At 48.7% G+C, this 20404-nt stretch overlaps 1 protein-coding gene across 2 annotated transcripts in view; it reads right to left on the bottom strand.

Annotated features, from left to right (window-relative positions):
• The window catches only part of CIAO3 (cytosolic iron-sulfur assembly component 3), a 643683-nt gene that overhangs the window by 62875 nt on the left and 560404 nt on the right, over positions 1-20404 (bottom strand). For both annotated transcript variants that reach the window (XM_069647280.1, XM_069647281.1), the window contains one exon: positions 19612-19749. In XM_069647280.1, the coding sequence (XP_069503381.1) occupies positions 19612-19749 (138 nt within the window). The remainder of the gene's footprint in view (positions 1-19611; positions 19750-20404) is intronic.

The following is a 20404-nucleotide window of genomic DNA, read 5'->3' as shown; positions in this document are numbered from 1 at the left end:
CTACTGGATCTTTCAACAGTATTTCTGACTCTCCTGCGTCATCCAACGGAGCAACCGGGGTCTGGCTCTTTTGAGGTTTCTTTGAGGTGGTCGAGGCCGCATTCTCAAAGACCATCATCTTCCTTCTAAATTCATCCCATTTCCATGGGGAATCCGACTTAGTCAGACATCTTACTAATTTGTAGACGTATCAGAGGAAGGGGAGGGAGAGGGAGATCTATGTTTCCTCTTCATCTTCTTAGAAGAAGATGAAGACCCTCTCGATCTACTTCGTGATTGAGATCTCTTGGAATGTTTACATCGATCCGGATTCTTCGATTCGCCCGACTTTCTATGTTTTTCAACGAGGCCTTCGAAGAGGCCTTGGAAGCTTCCCGCCCCACTGCCAGTTTACCTTTTCTTCTCTCACGAAGAGCCTTCTCTGTCATAGACTGACAGGAGCCACAGTCGCCGGTCCGAACCCAGGCACCAAAGACAAACGCGGTGAGGGTCTGTAAATCGACATTTTCGATCCATAGTCGATGGTGGTCAGTCAAAATCTCGAAAACAAAATCTCTAATGACAAAAAGCACGAAACAAAAATCTCGAAAAAAAAAAAATATCGAATTTTTTATTTATTGATTTATATATGTTTTTGGGGTCAGGTAAGTAAAAAAAAGGGGTAAAATAAAAAAAAATGAAAAAAGGGGGGTTGGGGGGGAACCCCCCATTTTGAAAAAAAACGCATTGAAAAAAAAATTCGATATTTTTTTTTTCGGCCTTTTGTTTTCGAGATCTTTGTTTGAGATTTTTTTATTCGGTATTATCACTATGAACCATAGTCGATACATTTTTTGAATCCCGTCTTGGGAGTAGAATGGGTAGAAGAAGACAACATTTTCTCAAAGAAAATTTCAAAGCGCGCCTTTAACTCGAGAGCAAAGCTATCGGAAAAACAGAACTAAAGCCAATGGGCGCGGCACGAGCTACTTATACTGATGGTGACGTCGACACGGTACGGAACCCATCGAGGGACATTGATGCCACAACCTCGTGCACAGCGCCCTCCGCCGAGAATTATTTTTCCGAAGCAGTGAAGCTGGTGAGATACGAATATCATAAGATGAGGAATACGTGGCAGGACACAATCCATTTGAATAGACAATAATTATCAATGGTTGTAGCTCTTCCCATATGACTGCATCAGTACCTAGACCCCTTGCGTTTTGGAATACAAGCCTGGAGCAGTGGGTAGTCTAGATGCAGTAGACGTGTATTGATTTAGCATGGAGTTTGATCTTTCAGCTTGTTCACTTTGTTCTTGAAGTCCATCTTAAAGAGGCACAGGTGTATTGGAGGCTTTTTTCACAGAAGCGGGAGAGGCAGAAACACATCCCGCAGCCTTCCTATGCATGACCATTGCTGCAAGCCCAGGCCTTATACACAGGATCTTGAACTGGCTCTATGGTCAGGCCCATTATTGGCTTGTGGGACATTGAGCCGAGGCCCATCAGTAGACCCTCTTTACTCATCAGGGTGATCCCAGATATTAAGCTCCACCAGTATGGCCTTAGGCTGCAACACCTCAGGGAGAGACCTGGTGCAAGGCCTGAGAGGCAACTCCTTGCATAATATCTACTGCCTCTGCCACTTCCGCTGGGTGTACTCCTGTACCATACCCTGCAAGTCTTTCAAAAGTCGCAACCTTCTACACGTAGCTACTCTCAACTCTCGCTCTGCAGTCAAACACTCCTCTGACATATGCCAGGTCCCTACAGACCTTGACATTGATGTCCTCGCTCTCACGAGACATGATTCACGGCCAGCTCTGTCGCGAGTTTTGACACTCTCCTCCTTGAGGGCTACAAGATCCTCTCCGAGCCCAGAACCCCAATCCGCCAAGAGGTGGAGTGGCCTTGATTTTTCCTGAGTGGGTTCCTGCATCTGTCATTCCCATGCATGCCTATTCCTCTTTTGAATGCCTGGTCTGCAGGCTCTCTATCTCTGCTGGCCTTTCTCCGACTGTGGCCACCATCTGCAGGCCACCTGGCCAGGTCGCTCTCTTCCTCTCAGAATGAGGGGCCCTTACCTCTTCTATTCTTGTTCCTTTCTCCCAACATCCACCTGGATGCCTCCAACACCTTCTCTGGGCTTTTCCGCAACCTCTGCAACTTTCTCTCCCTTTCCATTCTACTCTCTGATCCTACAGACTCTGCCAGACACATCTTGGATGTTCTCATCTCCTCCGACATCCCCCTCTCGCTACTCTTCACTCTTGGACTGACCACTTTCTGCTCTCCTCCTACCTGAAGCTTCCTGTCCCCCAGGCAAAGCCTACCTCAGCACTGCCACCTTCCTTCTCGGTCATTCGGCCCATAAAGCGAGTGTCAGTGGCCATCTTTGCGGCCAATTTCTCTGCTCCTCCTATGACTGCGGCTGACTCCCACTCTGACAGCCTTCTCCAACCTGAATCTTTCTATCTCCAACACTCTGGACATTCTTGCCCCTGCCACGAGGATCCACTTGAAGCCTACTTCCAAGTGCAACTCTTGGTATGATTACGATCTGGCAGCCCTGAAACGTAAGTCCAGGGTAGCTGAGTGGAAGTGGAAGGCATCAGGCACATCCTCTGACAAACTGGCCTGCTGCCTGCTCCAAAGGCAATATAGACTCTCAATCTTCTCCAAGAAGAGGGTCCATATTTAAGCCTGTGTCTCTGCTACCTCTAATAACAGGGCCAAACTCTTAAAGATATGCAAGGAGCTGGCCAATCCTACTGCAGTCTCCACCTCTCCTGTTCCCTCCCAGGCCCTCTGCTCGCCTCTGGCTTCTCATTTCACCACTAAAACCCAGGACGTCCTGTCCTCTCTCTACCTCTACCTTTCTCAGGCCCCCTTTGGCTGCCTCTCCCCCCTCTCTTCCTTTCCTCCCTCTCTCCGGTAACACCTGATGATGTTTCTAGACACGTCTGATCTAGGAGTGTCTTTCAAACAGGTTCTCCCCTGCTCTGCAGAACTATCAAGGACCACATTGCTTCCCTTACTCCAGCCGTGGCCAATTTATGTAATCCCTCTTTCGCCACTGGATCTTTCCTCTCTCTCCTCAAGGACTCCTTTGTGCAACCCCTTTTAAAAAAAGCCTTCCGCCATCCCTCCTGTCCGGCAGACTATTGCCCGATCTCCATCACTCCTTTCCTAGGCAAACTCCTGGAAAAGCTGGCCATCTCCCAGCTAACCCTCCACACTGAATCTGTTGGTTGTCTCTATAACCATCAGTCTGGCTTCAGAGCAGTCAGAGGCACAGAAACTGCTCTTCTGAACATCCGGGAAGATCTGCTCTCTAACCCCGACTCCAGCTCTCCTGATGTCCTCAACCTCCTTGACCTTTCCTCTGCCTTTGACACCGTCAACCACGCCACGCTGACTAATTGACTCTGCGAGAACCTGGGCATCGCGGATCAGGCTCTGACATGGCTGACCTCCTTTCTCTTGGACCGCCCCTCCCAGGTCCAACTTGGGTACTTTCTCGCCACACCTCTCTCTCTCCACTTGTGGTGTCCCCCAGGGATCTATCCTCTCAAGGTGCAACTTGGCCCCTTTGGCCCACCTGATTTCCACCTTCTCTTCTAACTTCCAGTGTTATGCGGATGACACACAGCTCCAGCGATCTCTCCCTCAATGCCAGTAAAACAGATTCTTCTTACTGGGATCCCTGCTCCAGCTTTCCCTCTCGCACTCTTGGGCTCTCTACGCTTGCCCTCCTCGGAGGCTAAAAACCTTGAGCTCATCTTCGACTCCACACTCTCCTTCTCTCCTCGCATCACATACCTTACCAAGAAGGCCCACTTCCAGCTGCACCTGCTCAGAGGTATTCTACCTTTTTCTCACCTTCCCCCAGAAGCTCACTGTTTCCAGAGCTCTTGTTCTCTCCAGGCTGGACTATTGCACCTCTTTCTCAATGTGCCTAACTCTACTCTTCGTCCCCTTCAACTAGTCCAGAACAGGACTGCAAGACTTATCCTTGACCTTAAGCCCAGGCACCGATCCCTCCAGCCCTGAAATCTCTACACTGGCTCCCGGTGGCTGCAAGGATCAAGTTCAAGACCCTTTGCATCGTCCACAAGGTTTTCAGGGGCCGAGGTCCGCACTTTATCAAACTCTTTCTACCTAAATATCTTCTTTCTAGAGCCCTTCGCTCAGCTACCACGAACTCTCTGAGGGTCAGACACTTTTCCAAGCATAGAGTGGGGGGGGGGGGGGGGTAGATCGCTTTCCTCTGCAGGTGGCTTCCTCTGGAACGGCCTCCCTGCACCTCTCAAACTTGAGCCGGACTAAATGAAGTTCCAGAAACTTCTCAAGACCTTCCTTTTCCCCTCTTCCTTGATAACCTATCAGTCTGCCTGCCCTGACTGGTTGCAGGGTACCCTCAGAATCTCACAGGGTACCAGGCCTCTACATGACCAGTCTTCCTGCACTGCCTGCTGGCCTATCGCGCACTTAGGGGCTGTAACTAACTCCTACTTTCCCCTGCCTTCCATGCACCCGAACCGTGCTGCCATGGCTGCACCTTTCGCAGAGCTATGGTGCCCTGATCGCACTTTTCCCTACCTTCTCCCCTACAGTTCCCCCTCTCCCTTCCCCATTGCACTTTTGTTGTCGAACTTGCACGATCAAAATGACGAGGCCTAGTAGGATCGTTTGTCCTGGCTTCCCTCGGTCTCCCCCATCCTTGTTTTGTGGCGCCAAGAAACACGTGTACAGGCATGTTATAATTACCATATATCATAAGTTACTAGTTTCAATTGTCCAAAGAGATTCTTCAGTAGCGACCGGATAACATATCTTCCATAGGTCAGAGTGGCACTCCATGCCTTGAACTCTGGTATTACCCCTCTGAAACAGTACCTCAGTGATAGTATTATTAGGGGTCTGGTGTGCCTTCTGTAGACCAGTGGGAATGAGAAAAGAGGGACAATACCCGGTTGCTTTACTACTACTCATGTAGAATGATTTTCATGAAGTTCTGAGTGGGGCTGAAGAGATGATGAGGCTATGGAGAGGTGACCACAATGTCAGATAGAGGCCAAAAATGATTTGGGCACAGGCACTCGAGACCAAGTTTGTGTTGGTATGCAATGTAAAAATGCCTATTGCAAGACCAAAATGTTTTGAAATCGATCCAGAAAGGCATAGGTATGAAAAAAGACATGCACAATAACTAAATAGTATACATCATGGCCCACTGCAAGCGCTTCTTCCATCTGTGTGGGGGGAAAAGGAATGGCAATGGAGTTGAAAGGCACTAAGACTGGGACAGGGATTCATAGAGCTATGACCTACATTACTCAACATATTCGTATTTCTAGTGCTTGTAACTGCTTAGATTCAAATGCTGTGCATATAATCCGAGATCTAGTGGTAATTGCAGAGTACTGCAGCTTTTATTCAAAGATCAAAAAGGGACATCGACCTGTGATGTGTAGTGTACCCATGATCCCTCACGCGTTGAGGTCCTCCTTGGTTGTTTTTGTTCTGCCATGAGGAAGCCTGAAGAAAGTGTGCGAGAAGAAAAAGAAGATGTAAGAAGTCTGTTTCCTTCAACTCCAAGAGGGGAGAAAGGGGGGGCACATGTGAATCGAAGCAGATACAAGTACTGGAATGACATGCATTACTTACCGTAAAATTGTATCTGCTTCGATTCACATGCTGTGCATATGGTCCGACATCCAGTGGTAACCGCGGAGTATTGCATCTGGTCTTTCGGGTACCGAAAGGGGACATTGGCATAGGCGTGTCTGAAACACTATCCCTATCGTTACGTGTGTAGTACCCAAAATCCCTCACGCGCCGAGGTCCCTCCGATTTTATTTTTTCTGCCATGAGGGAGCCCAAGGCTATAGTGAGTGAGTACATGAAGAGAGAAAGTAGTAAGTCGTCTATGTTCCTTCCACCCCGAGCGGGGAGGCAGGGAGGGCGCATGTGAATCTAAGCAGATGCAATCATCAGAAATGCTTTTACGGTAAGTAATGCATGTCTTCTGATGCTTGTTAATCTGCTTAGAATCACATTCTGTGCATAGACTAGCGAGCAGTACCCGGAGTTGGAGGTGGGTTGTGAGAAGGAACAGTAGAAAAAAGATGTCTTAGTACTGCTTGTCCCACCTGAGAATCAGACCTACAATGAGTGTCTAGGCAATAGTGTTTTGTAAAGGTGTGTAAAGAACTCCAGGTTGCCGCTTTGCAAATGGACTCTAGGGGAACATTTGCAATGAATGCTATGGATGCCCCAGTGCCTCAAGTAGAATGTGCTCTAGGCTTGAAGGGCAGTTCTCTCTTTGCAAGAGTGGAACATAGTGTGATGCATTTGACAATCCAGGTTGATATTGCTGATTTAAAGACAGGATCCCCTTCTCTACCAGCGGCCACGGAAACAAAGAATTGTTTAAGTTTTCCTCAGTGGTTTAGTTCTATCCATGTAGAACATGACTGCCCTGCGCACATCTAGTGTGTGAAGGCTTCTTTCGGCCATGTTAGTAGGTTTCTGGAACAATGTGGGTAGTTCGATTGACTGGTTCACATGGAACTTCGAAATAAATTTCGGCGCAAATCTGGGATGAGTGCGCAGAACTACCTTATCTTATCTAACAAAGGGGTCCAAAACCGAGAGGGCCTGTAGTTCGCTAACTCTTCTGATAGAAGTGATATCTACTAGAAAGGCTGTCTTGTAAGTCAGGTCTTTCAGACTAGCTTTATGCATAGGCTCAAAAGGGGGTCCCATGAGCCTAGTTAAAAACCACATTTAGATCCCACCCAGGGGCTGGGTGAGTGATGGGGGGATACATTCTTTTAACCCCTTCCATAAAGGCTTTAATCACAGGTATTTTCCACCACAACACCTTTTGCTGTGACGTGGTGTAGGCTGACAACGCCGCTAGGTGAACCTTTATGGAATTGAAGACTAACCAACAGATGGGTTAGATATAACACAATGTGTGAAGGCGAGCAATCGGTGTGATGATGCCTTTGGAACTGCACCAGATGACAAAACGTTTCCATTTGCTGGCATAGCAATAACGTGTGTTAGGCTTTCTTGCCTCCCTCAGTATGTCCATGCATCTTTGAGGGAGTTGCAAATGTCCAAACTCTATGACCTCAGGAGCCAGGCTGCTAGGTTCAGAGTTTGTGGGCATGGTTGCAGAGTCTCCCCCCTGTTTTAAGACAACATGTTGTACGGGCAGGGCAGCTTGACTGGTGGGGAGAGGGACATTTCCATCAGGTGCGCGAACCAAGGTTGGCGGGCCCACATGGGAGCCACCAGAATCATGGTGACTGGTTCCTGGTGCATCTTGTGCACTATCTTGTTCAGAAGGGGAGTCGGGGGGGAAGGGGGAAGCGTAGACAAATTTCCCCGACCAAGTTATCCAGAGACCGTTCCCCTTGGATCGGTTCTGGGGTACCTGGAGGCATAATCTTGGCATTGGGCGTTCTCCTGAGTAGCGAACAGGTCGATCTCTGGAAATCCCCATTCTGCGAAGCCGTTGGATACAATGTCTTCGTGCAGTCGCCATTCGTACTCTTCTGGCAGAGGAAAATCTCTGCGGAGTACGTCTGCCAGAAGATTGAGTTCCCCTGGAACATGTTGGGATATCAGGAACATCTTGTGTTTGAGAGCCCATATCCAGATGTTTTGGGACAGGTTGGATAGCCCTGGAGAGTGAGTGCCCCCCTGTTTGTTCAGGTAATACATTGCTGTTGTGCTGTCGGTTAGGACCAGCACTGTCTTCCCTTGCAGTTGCTCCTGAAAGGCTTTCAATGCTTTGAACACTGCTAGTAGCTCCAGTAGGTTTATATGGTTAGACGCTACCTGAGGGGACCACACTCCGTGCACTGGCTGTTGAAGCAGGTGAGCCCCCACCCTGTGAGAGATGCGTCTGTCGTGAGAGTGGCTTCCACTGCAGGGGTGGTGAAGGTTTTCCCCTTCAAGAGGTTCTCCCTCGACCACCACTGCATAGAGAGAACGAGGGCTGGCAAGACAACTAACAGATCTTCCCATTGTCCGCTGGCCTGACACCACTGGCTGTTGAGCCACTCTTGCATGGGACGCATGCGCAGCCGCGTGTGGGGGACCAAGTATATGCATGACGCCATCATCCCTAGCAAACGCATAGCTTTGCGTACCGTCACCTCTCGACTGGCTACATATCGAGGAACCTGAGAGAGCATGTTCTGAACCCTCTCGCTGGGAGGGAATACTAGACCGTCTTCCGTACGAATTAGAGCCCTCAGGAACTGTTTTACTTGGCTGGGGACTAAGCTGGATTTCTTTTTGTTGATAGAAAATCTCAGGCTGAACAGTAGGTCTACTGTTTTTTGGGTGTTCGAAAAACAAACGTTGAACGAGTCCCCCGTGATGAGCCAATCGTAGAGGTAAGGGTAAACTGGAACTGAAATTCTGCACAGGTGTGCCACTGCCAGGACCTTGGTAAACACCCTTGGCGCTGAGGCTATGCCGAAGGGGAGTACCTTGAACTGGTAGTGTTTGTCCTGAATCACGAACCTTAGGAATTTTCTGTGCGCTGGCAGCATTGAAATATGAAAGTATGCATCTTTCATATCCAATGTTGTCATGAAGTCCCCCTGTTTTAGCAATGTGATCACCTCTTGCAGTGTTACCATCCGAAACATCTGGGGCTTTATGAACTTGTTCGCTGGGCGCAGGTCTAGACCAGGACGCATGGTGAGATCCTTTTTGGGTACAAGGAAGTACACTGAATAGATACCCTCGTTTACCTGAAGAATCGGGACGGCTTCTATGGCGTCCTTTCCCAGCAGCGCTTCCACCTCTTGGATCAGGATCTGCAGATGTTCCGGTGAAAGGCGTCGATGTTTCGGCGGTCTGAACTGTGGAGGTCGGGCGAATTCCATGCAGTAACCGTGGGCGACCGTCTTTAAGACCCACTGGTCTGAAGTTATACCCTCCCATGCCTTGAGGAAAGATGTTAATCCCCCCCCCCCGACCGGGGAGACATGGGAGGGGACCTGGACTTGGTGGTCATTTCTGACCCGAAGTTGACGCTCCTCTGGAATTGGAGCCTCTGCCTCTATTCTTTCTGCACTTCTGACCTCTCTGGGGGTAGTAAGTGGGGCTTGCAGCAGGTTGACTTGAGTTGAAGTTGCCCGTGCCGAAATTATTTTGAGCGGCGCGGGCTTGTCCTCGAAAGGACCGCCGAGAATTACTGCCTCTCTGTGAAGAGGGTTTCTGGGAAATTTGGTGCAGCAACTTAATAGTCTCGTGCTCCTTCTTGGCTGTCTCCAACGCATCATCTACCGCCTTCCCGAAGAGGTTGGCCTCTTCGATGGGTTTGTTGATAATGGATGCCTGGGTCTCAGGCCTGAAGCCCGACGTGCGCAGCCACGCGTGTCTCTTTAGGAGAGTACCCTGTGCGAGAGACCTGCCTGCTGTCTCTGCAGTGTCCAGGGTATTCTTTACCACATTCTGATTGGCAAGTTTGCCCTCCGAGACAATGGCGAGAAGCTTGGCTCTGGTTGGTTCCGGAACCTCTTGAAGGCCTTCCTGGAGTAGGTTCCATTGGGTTCGACGTAGCTTGCCAGTAACGTTGTGTTTTTGGCAATCTGGACGGTATAGGCCGCCGCCGACGTAACCCGTTTGCCTAAGGCATACAACCTTTTGCACTCCTTGTCCGGGGGTGACTCTCTCGTGGCAAGGGGAACCCCTGCTCTCTTGCGAGTGTTGGTCACCACCAGCGAGTCTGGGATTGCGTGTCCTTTGATATAAAGCGGGTCGGTGGGGCAGGGTCAGAAAAGTTTTTCCGACCCTTGGGCTCACAGCCGTAGTCTGAGCGGGTGTGAGTAAGGAAGGGGCCAGCCGTCTCTTTACAGAGCTCAAGAGAGGGATAGACTGGCTTGCCGGAGACTTTTCATTAATAATGTCCTCCGCGAAATCTTGTTCAGGCAAGGCTTCAAGCGTGGCAATTTTAAAGAATTCCGCTGCTTTTTTCAACATGTTGTTGAAAGCCAATTGATCATCCACCGGGGAAGCTTGTCGAATCGGGGTGGATGGGGGAAGAGTCGAGGCAGACGATATCAGAGTTGTGATCGTCCTGCTGGGTGTCCTCCCAGTTGTCTGTTGCTCCTCGATCTTCCCCATAGTTGTCCAGAAAAGAAGACTCCTCTTCTTCTGTATAGATGTCTCTATACGTGTCCATTTTACATCTTCTTGATAGTCAACTTGGTGTTGGACATCTAGGTGTTGGACATCTTGTGTTTGAGGGTTAGGGTCTACCCGAGCTCTTTTCGGCGGAGGTTGATCAGAAACCCTGAAAAACTGCTCCAGCCGATCCATACACCCTCAAATTGCTCCGTGGTCAACTTGGATGACCCAAATGGACCTAGCTGAGTAGGAACCATGTTCTCCGCCCTAGGGCGTTTAGATGATCTCCTCAGGGTGCTTGAGAGGGGTACCTGGCTTTCTTCGTAAGAGTCTTCAGGATCGTCTTCCAAATCTGTGGAAAACTTTTCGGCGGATTGGCCCATAACTGTGGGCAGAACCGGTACTAGGCCCACCGCCGTAGCAATCCTATTGATGCCCTTACGGATGGTCACTGAATCTTCGGGAGACAACGCCTCCGATGATGTGTCGGCAGTGAAAATGGCTTCCGCGGCTCCAGAAGGGCCAGCGGATGGCTTCTCGAGTAGAGGCCCACTCGTAGTTTTCGGGCCTGTACGGGCCTTGGAAACCTTGGAATCCGTCGAAGTTTCTTGTTCTGAAACTTCTGCGCTTGTAGTTTGGGGAGTAGCGCCCTTGTTATGTTTGTTATGCCCAGTCGTCATGCGCTGCTGCGGATGCGGGGAAGGCTTCGGATCAGACCGATCCGTGGGCGCCGCCGAAGTTTCCGACGGACCCGTTGGCGCTTTCGCCTTCTTCGACAAAGTCGTCGAGGAGGGCGCTTGGGTTGTGTGCTTTGTGCGGTGCGATTGTACGCCCCTGTCACCGGGTGTGGTCCCTGTAGTAAGACTGGAGTCGAGCCTGGAAGGGTCAGGCGTGGCAGCCCTAGAATAATCCGCCTCAAGGTCTAGAACGTCCGCGTTGGACGTTTGGTCATCCGATGTACCCCCGTCACTTTCGGCTAGTGTCGCGGCAGGGGAGGGAGGCTCCACGCGTGACATTCCGTATGCGGCCCACCGCTTCAGGTTTTAGGTCTTAGGAATTTACACACCAAACACCGCTTCTCGTCGTGCTCTAGGGGGAGACACGCGTTACACGACATGTGCTCGTCTTTCGACGGATATCTGACCCTACACACAGGGCAGAATCTAAATGGAGTCCTTTCCATAGCAGAAGGGAAGGGTGACCAGACCAAAAAGGAAAGCAGTGGAAAAGAGGAAAGACATTTTTAACAGTATGGCAAACCCTGAGCCCACTCTCCCTATTGTGTAGGTCGGCCAGAAGGCCCGACCACGTGGAAGTCCGAATGCCGGATCTTAGGCGCCGGAACCCACAGCTGTAGACGATTCCCCCGTAGTCTTCGTCGAAGATGTTCTTGATGGGCGAAGTAACCTAACGGGGATTAAACCGACAATTCGGTAAAATAAAGCTATAGGGCGACCAGTTATCTGGGCGGAAAAAAACAATCTGAGGGACCTCGGCGCGTGAGGGATTTTGGGTACTACACACGTCATGATAGGGATAGTGTTTCAGACACGCCTATGCCGACGTCTCCTTTCGGTCCCTGAAAGACAAGATGCAATACTCCGCGGTTACCACTGGATGTCGGACCATATGCACAGCATGTGATTCTAAGCAGATTAACAAGTATCAGAAATACGATTATGATAAGTAATGTATGTCTTCTGACGATTGTGAATCTGCTTAGAATCACATGCTGTGCAAACACTATCAAGCAGTACCGGGAGATGGTGCTGGGAAGTGTGAAGTAACAGCAGCAAAGAGATGTTTTAGGACCGCCTGACACACCTGAGAATCAGTCTTAGAATGTGTATCTAAGCAGTAATGTTGTGTACAGGTGTGAACAATCTAGAGGAATATTTGCAATGAACGATATAGTTGCCCCAGTGCCTAGAATAGTAGGTGTTCTAGGCATTAAATTTAAGGCTCTCTTTGACAGCGAGTAACAGCTGGATACATTTAACAATCCATTTAGAGATTACAGACTTTGAGACAGGACCCCCTTCTCCATCTGTGGCAATGGAGACAAAGGCCCTCATAAATGAGCCGGTCTGGAAATAAGGTGCTGGTAACAACATTACTTGCACCTTTTCCAGACCGGCTCACTCAGACCTGACCTGCCGGTAGCTCAGGCCCCAACCGGCAGATAAATCACTGAAGCACCGGGACGCCACGGGAATGCAAACTTAACCGTTTCCGCCACCTGCAATATCCCGGTACTACCGGGATATCGGGTGTCGGAAACGGTAAGACAAGGTTGCCGGGCGGTCTACCGGCAACCTCGTAGTATGGGCCAATTAATTGATCTGGCTTTCAAAGAAGTGTTTCTTCTTGAGGTAATACATCAATGTTCTCCTAACATCTAGTGTATGGAAGCTTGTTTCAGCTGAGTTAGTAGGATTCTGAAAGAAAGATCGAAGTTCAATGGACTGGTTTACATGGTACTTGGAGATGATGTTAAGTGCATAACTTGATTTGTGTGCGAAACCACTTTGTCCTTATGAATAGTAAGAAATGGGTCTTGAACTGAGAGTGCCTATAGTTCACTAACTACCCTGTTGGAATTAATAGCCACCAGAAAATCAGTCTTATATGTGAGAGATTTAAGACTAGCTTTGTGCACTGGCTCAACATTACGGTCCATAGGTTTTGTAAGGACAACAGTCAAGTCACATCCGGGAGCTGGATTAGAAATGGGTGGGTGAAGTCTTTTTACCTCTTGCATAAAAGTTATGATTACTGGGCCTTTCCACAAGGAAATCTTTCCCCGAGATGTGGTGTAAGCAGAGAGGGCAGCAAGGTGGACCTTCAGCGAGTTATAAACTAGCCTGAGTCTAAAAGGTGAGTTAGATAAATGACTGTGTGTGGGCGAACAATCAACAGGGTTGATGTTACGAGTACACCACCAAATGACAAAATGTCTCCATTTACTGGAATAACAGTGTCTCGTATTAGGTTTCGTGCCTCTTTAAGAATGTCCATACATCTTTGAGGAAGTGGGAGATGCCCAAACTATGACTTCAGGAGCCATGCTGCTAAGTTGAGAGTTTGAAGGCATGGGTGCACTGTTGCCCCCTGATCCTGGGACAGCATGTTGTAGGGACAAGGCTGTTTCATTGGAGGGCAAAGTGTCATTCCTATGAGATGCAAGAACCACTGTTCACTAGCCCACATTGGTGCCATCAGGATTAGTGTAACTTGTTCCTGGTGCATCTTGTGAATGATCCTGTTGAGGAGAGGAGTTGAGGAGAGGAGTGGGGGGGGGGGGGGAAGGAAAGCTAAGGTCTACCTGACCATTTGATTCAAAGACTGTTCCCCTTGGACATCTTTAGGGATACCTGGAGGCATAGTCTGGGCATTGAGCGTTCTCCAGTGTGGCCAAAAGGTCGATGTCTGAATAACCCGTTCTGCAAAGACTTTGTATAAAATGTGTTTGTGTAACTGCCACTCGTGCTCTACGGGTAGCTAAACGTCTCTGCTGAACAAGTCTGCAAGAAGATTGTGTTTCCCTGGAACGTGTTGTGACAAGAGGAACATTTGATGTTTGAGTGCCCACTTCTAAATGCTTTGTGACAGTTTGGACAGCCCTGGCGAGTAAGCGCCACCCTGCTTTTTTATGTAGAACATGGCCGTGGTGCTGTCTTTTAGGACTAGAACGGTCTTCCCTTGTAGTTGTTGAAAAGCTTTCAGGGCTTTGAACACTGCTAGTAGCTCGAATAGACTGATGGGTTTGTTCGCTACAGACTGTGACCACGTGCCATGCGCTGTCTGATGTAGAAGGCGAGCTCTCCACATCCCGACAGGGATGCGTCTGTGGTGAGAGTGGACTCTACTGTGAGGGTGGTGAACGATTTCCCCTTCAGAAGGTTTTCCTTTGTCCACCACTGCAGTAATAGAACGCAGGCTTTCGAGACAACCACTAGATTGTCCCACTGACTGTTTGCTTGACATCATTGGCTCAAGAGCCACTCTTGCATAGGACGCATGCGCAGACAGGCATGTGGGACCAGGAAAATGCAGGATGCCATCATTCCCAATAGCTGCATGGCTCTCCGTACGGTTATCTGATGATCAGCCACAAATTGAGGGATCTGGAACAACATATTTTGGACCCTCTCGTTGGACGGGAAGACAAGAATGTCTTCTGTCCGAATAAGGCTCCCATAAATTGTTTTACTTGACTTGCGACAAGACTTGTTTTTTTTTCATTGATAGAGAACACCAATTTAAAGAGTAGGTCTACAGTCTTTTGGGTGTTCTCTAGACATGCCTGACATGTCCCCTGTTAGGAGCCAGTCGTCTAGCTAAGGGTACACTGGAATGGAATGTCTGCGCAAGTGAGCAGCTGCCACTGCCAGAACCATGGTAAAAACCCTTGCGGCTGAGGCAATGCAGAAGGGGAGCACTTTGAATTGATAGTGAGTGTTCTCTATCTTGAACCTTAGGTACTTCATGTGCGCTGGCAACATTGAAATATGAAAGTATGCATCTTTCATATCCAAGGTGGCCATATAATGCCTATGCTTTATCAGAGACGTTACCTCATGCAGAGTCGTCATCCTGAATCTTTGAGGCTTTACATACTTGTTTTTGCACGGCACAGGTCTAAGACAGGGCGGCTGGTTAGATCCTTTTTGGGTGCAAGGAAGTATATATAACCCTGCGTTGACCTGAGGATCTGGGACGAGTTCTATTGCTCCCTTTTGCAGCAGGGCCTCCACTTCTGCCTGCAGGATGGGGAGATGGTTTGGTGGCAATCTTCTGTTCTTTGGCGGGTGATACCAAGGTGTCAAATTCGATGCAATAACCCTTGCCCACTGTCTTGAGCACCCACTTGTCTGAGGTGATCCCCCCCGCCCCCAGCTCCCATGCGTGGGTGAAGCATGTTATCCACCCTCCTACTGGAGATGCATGGGAGGAGACTTGGATGGGGCAGGGGAGCCTCTGGCAGCTGCATTCCTACCCCTTCCTTTGCCACGCCGAAAGCCCTGCTTTTGAGGAGCTTGCTGTGCGTTGGATGCTCCTTGGCCAGCGTACTAGGGTGAACCTCCTGTACCATAAGAACCATGAGCGGGTCTAGAGAAGGATTTTCCCTGAAAGGCGTGGCAGGTATTAAAAACCCTGCGCTGCACGTACGGCCTGCTGGAAATCTTGTCGAGAAATTTTAGGGTCTCATGTTCTTTCTTTGTCGATTCAAGGGTGTCGTCCACCTCCTTTCCAAAGAGAGCAGACGCCTCTATGGGCTTATTGATAAGCAAGGCCTTTGTCTCAGATTTGAAACCCAAGTTTTCCAACCAAGCGTGGCACTTCAAAAGAGTACCTTCCGCTTACACTCTGCCCGCCATCTCAGCGGCATATAACGTGTTTTTTTTAGAATATTCTGAGTTACTTGACGTGCTTCTTGCACAATAGCGAGGAGCTGTGGTTTAGCCGGTTCAGAAAACTTTGCAGTCCGTCCTGCACCAGACCCCACTGGACATCACAGAAGCGGGTCAGCAAGGTGGTGTTATTGGCAATGCGGGCACTATAAGATGACGTTATCCTTTTGTCTAAGGCATAGAGCTTTTTACAGTCCTTGTCGGGAGGAGCCTCAGTTGAAGAGAAGGGAGGGCCTGCATGCTTTCTGGTCGTGGTGACCACGAGGGAATCCTGAAGGAAGTGTCCCCGAATATAGAGGGGATGCAAGGGAGTAGGTGGAAACATTTTCTCAATGTGTGGGTTTACTGCTCAAGTAAGGGAGGGTGTGAGCAAAGAAAGGGCGATACGCTTCTTTTGAGAGTTGCGAAGTGGGGGCAATTCTTTTCTTTGAGGATGTCTTCCACAAAGTCGGAATCAGGCACTGCCACTTGGTGATAATTTTGAAATGGTCCGGTGTCTTCTTAAGAATGTTATTAAAGAGCAGCTGGTCATCAATAGGGGAAGCCTCCCTGAACTGTGTAGCAGGAGTGGTATCTAGAAAGATATTGTTAGACTTTGCCTCGTGAGCCAAACCCCCTGGTCGTCAGTATTGATCCATGCGTTTGAGTCGTAGGAGGCAGGATCTTTGGATATATCATCCTGGTCTGGGACACAGAATAATTCTTCACCCACCCTGATCATACTGATCATCCTGAAAAATATCCCTCGAGGGGTCAGCCATCTTAAGAACAGGAAAGGTAGAGCAGAAAACAGGGGACCGAAGGGCCTAGGGTCATCCTCAAAGGAGGGAGTCCTCTTAGGAGTGCTTTTATCAAACCTGTCTGATAAATAAACTCAACCTTGTCCATACATTCCTCAAACCTTGCCCTAGTCCAGGAACAAGAAGTTGGAGCTTCAGGGAGTGGAAAAGCCACCTATTCTTGAATAGGACCCTTTTGACTTTGTAAAGACTGACAGTAGAGAAGAGGCCTTGACAAACCTTGGGGTTGTCAGGGGACAAGAACTATGTGAATCGAATCTGGCTGAGGAAGTGCCTTGGGCAACTTTCTCCTTACTTTAAGGTGTGTTTTACCTAGAGATGCACATTTCGATGGGTCTGAAACAGGAGCTGAAACTTAAGGGGGAGCACCCTGTATAGCCGAAGACTTGGAACTATGCACCAAACGCCAAGGCACAGAGGGTCGAGAACTGTAAGGTTCAGCAGGCTCCGCCAAAGATTTCGATGGGGCTGCGCGGGTGCCGGTGGTTTCTTCAGACAGTACCGTCAAGGGATGCCGAGGGGTTGTGTGCTTAGCCTTGGTGCTGTGAGTGTGTGTGCCCGTTGCCAGTGGGTTGTTTCCCCATAGCAGTGCGTTTAGCATGCCTAGTGGGGCTGGGGGCGAGCAAGCAAGAGTTAGAAGACTTTGCAGCAATGTCTTCAGCCTCCAAACTGGGGCTGTGGCTGCTGAAGGGGCCCTTGTCCAACGAGACAGCGCTGGTGGGGGAATGGGATTCGGCCTGCATGGTGTAGGCTGCCCATTGCTTTGTGCACCTTTCTTTAAGTGTCTTAGGCTTAAAGAGTTGACAGGTCTTGCAGCGCTGCTCGTCGTAGTCGTAGATAAGCAGTTTTCTCCATGATCAAGTAGAAAAATAGCAGCCAGACAGGGGAAAGAAGAGGGAAATGCAAGAAAAGGCATTCTCTAGAGTACTACACTCTCCAAACTCCAAACTGTGATAAGCCTAAGCCTGATGGTGAAGGCCGCTGCCAGCCGTCGAGAATTCAGACTGAGATTGTTAAGACGGGAAACAGTAACGGCCGTCGAGTCAAATCATCGAAAGGGTGCGAAGACGCGACAATATATAGCAATAAATCTTGTTAACACAAGCTCTGCATTAAAGCTACCGGCCAGTATGGTGGGAAAAAAACAATATGGAGGACCTCTAAGCACGAGGGTTCATGGGTGCACTACACGACACAGTAGGGATAGTGTTACAGACACGCCCAGATCGACGTCCCTTTTCGATCTTTGAAAAAAAGATGCAATACCCCCCCAGTTACCACTAGGTGTCAGACTATATGCACAGCATGTGATTCTAAGCAGATTCAAAAGCATTAGAAACATATATATTCCATTGCTTTGCCTATTTTTTTTTTTTTTAATTATTTGCTATGCAAAAGCGTGAGCTTCCCTACCCTGCGTGACGGATGTCCCAGTAGTATGGAAGAAAGTGGAAGGGGTATGGGAGGATAGTAATTACGTGATGCAGTAGCAGAGACAGAAATCAGTAAAACTATCTAAATTTAAGCAATCTGGAGCATGAAGCTGATGCTCTTCTTTTCTTTAGAGAGCACTGCCTTTTCTAAGTCCAAAACCTGTGTGTCCTGAAGGCAGGATTTCTTGATCTCAAAAAGTCCATTTTGGACCATGTGACCGGGTTCTGACCGTGATCTGACCTCGCCAAGAGGGGATGGGGATCCCACGCAACCTGGATTACGACAGTGTGGGCCAGTGCTGCCCCAGGCGTGGGGTGCAGGAGTTGGGAGGGTCCCAGTCTTTGTCCAGATACCTGTGCTTGGCTGCAACTATCGAGTACCATTGCCAGTTACCCCATTCCGGTTGGCACAATGCTGGCCAGTCTTTCTCTCTTTTTCCAGTTGGACTGCAGCTATAAAAATTCCTTAAAGTGTATACCCGACTTCAAAGCTCAACGGGGAGCGAGGCGCCAGTGAGCGGAAAGGTCGAGGAAAGCTGTGCATGTCAAGCAGCCAATTCAGAAGCTCTATGCAACAAAGACATTAATTTGAACATTGAATTTGTTAATAATGGGCCACCGTTACAAAGAGCTGGCAGATGCGTGTACGAGGGCAGAGCTAACAGCCAGTTTTATGCTTTGTGATGCCTGTAACCCGGTCCAGGGGGAAAAAGGCAGCAGCAATTGGCCCGAGAACCAGCTGACACAGAGGGCCAATGTAAGGGGGCGGGGGTGAAAGAGGGCAGAAGGGACGGGTCAACGTGGGTTGTTCAGGTAAGGTCAAGGGTGGAGAAGGCAGACCAAGAGACTAGGTGGCAGAAGAACAGTGCTGCAGAGCATGGAGGAGAATCATAGAATGTATGTGCAAGGTGAGGCGGTAGTTGGTGAGAGAAAGTGAGACTTGAGTTTGAGAAGGTGTGTCAGGTGAGTGAGGCTAAAGGCAAGTGTAAGGTGTGCAACAGAGTGGTTGGGAAAGGTGACTGGGAAAGGAAGGTGACTGCAGTAGAAACCGTGGGTGTAGTGGAGAGTAGTGAGAGTAGAGTATGGTGGGAGGAGAGAGTAAATAGATTGAAGTAAAGAGTGTGAGGAAAGGGAAAGAAGAACATCTGAGGCAGAGAAGAGGGGGAGACAGTGGGAGGAAAAGCAAGGAGGAGAAACGGAGGAAGGGAAAGGAGACGGAGAGGATCAGGTTGAGAGTACAAGGGCATGAGAGGGAAGGACAAGTGGAACCTGGTTAACTGGAAGGCACCTAACCAATTGTACAGATAATCATCATTCCTGTGGGACTCCTGGATAGGGAATACCAGAGAGAATCAGATACATAAAACACTGACCTTTAGGCGAACACAACTAGCCAGTCGGCGATTAGACAGTAGGGGTTGACAGCTAATGACAATATTGGGATTTACGGATGCCAGGGCTAGGGAGGGGAAAAACCCAAGGGAAGCCAATAAAGAAGGTACATTCCTTAGCGAGCCACTTCAAAATCTTTTTTTAAAACTCTTCAACTTTTTTTGAGAGTTGGTGTGTTTTTGAGGCCATGTGTGGCGGTCCTCAAACTAGAAATAGACCAAGCCTTCTTAAATACTGAACAGATCATAGGGTGGTGTTCTTGATCGAGACCATCCTACCTCGAGCACTACAGCTAGCCCTGAATCAGTGTACGCATCAGAGAAAGGGCATTATACCAGCTCACTGATGCATTAGGTACTCTCAGTGATGCAGAATCATGTGATATATGGAAAGTGATTAAAGGTTTAAAGTCCAAAAGCCTTACTTTAAGGGTTTATATACGATTTCAGCCACTTCGACCCCGAACAGCTCCTTGGCAGCGTGCCTATAGATGTGCTCTAAGTAGCCACCAGACCCTCCACCAGAATGGCCGAGGAGCTCCTCTTCAGAAACACTGCTGAACCTATGGAAGACAAAGTATTTAAAATGGGTTAGAATCTTGTTCTTGGAAGCATTAATTTCACAAGCTCAGCTCCAGTTACTGACACCTAACCAAGATAGACCTGTCCATTGATCTAGCTCACACACTTTTTAAGGTTCTATACTCCTGCATTGAGAAGACCTAAAATTGCATCCCAACAACATTTTTGTTGCAGCATACCAACAGCCCAACAAGTCTCCTTCCTACAATGAACATTTGTAGTACGAATAGAAATAAGAAAAGTTGTTCATCAACAACTTAATTTCTCCACCAATGGTATCTTTCATGGATTTGCATGCTTTGAAATATAATGCTGAGGAAAGAAAGCAATGGCTCTTCTTGAACAACGGACATGTTGCTTTCTGTCTAAAATAGGTGACCTATGCAGGCTCTAAATTGCTGTCTGGCTCGATAAAATACGCTTCCACAATAGTCTGAAATGGGCAGCTACTACACCCATCATCTGCTGTAAATACCACAACAAACGGAGCCAAGGACTCCAGTGCTCAATTGAAGAGGCTCCTACACCTGCTAAAACAATTCAAGCCTATACCAGTGAAAAAGTACTGCACTACTTACAAATAGCAGCAGCCCTTGCTAACCCTCTGCATGGGGAAAACGACTAGGGAATATTGTT

This window comes from Ambystoma mexicanum, chromosome 2q (genome assembly GCF_040938575.1).
Source record: "Ambystoma mexicanum isolate Mex_15411 chromosome 2q, UKY_AmexF1_1, whole genome shotgun sequence".
Taxonomy (NCBI): Eukaryota; Metazoa; Chordata; class Amphibia; order Caudata; family Ambystomatidae; genus Ambystoma; species Ambystoma mexicanum.
This window is presented reverse-complemented; position numbering and strand designations above follow the sequence as displayed.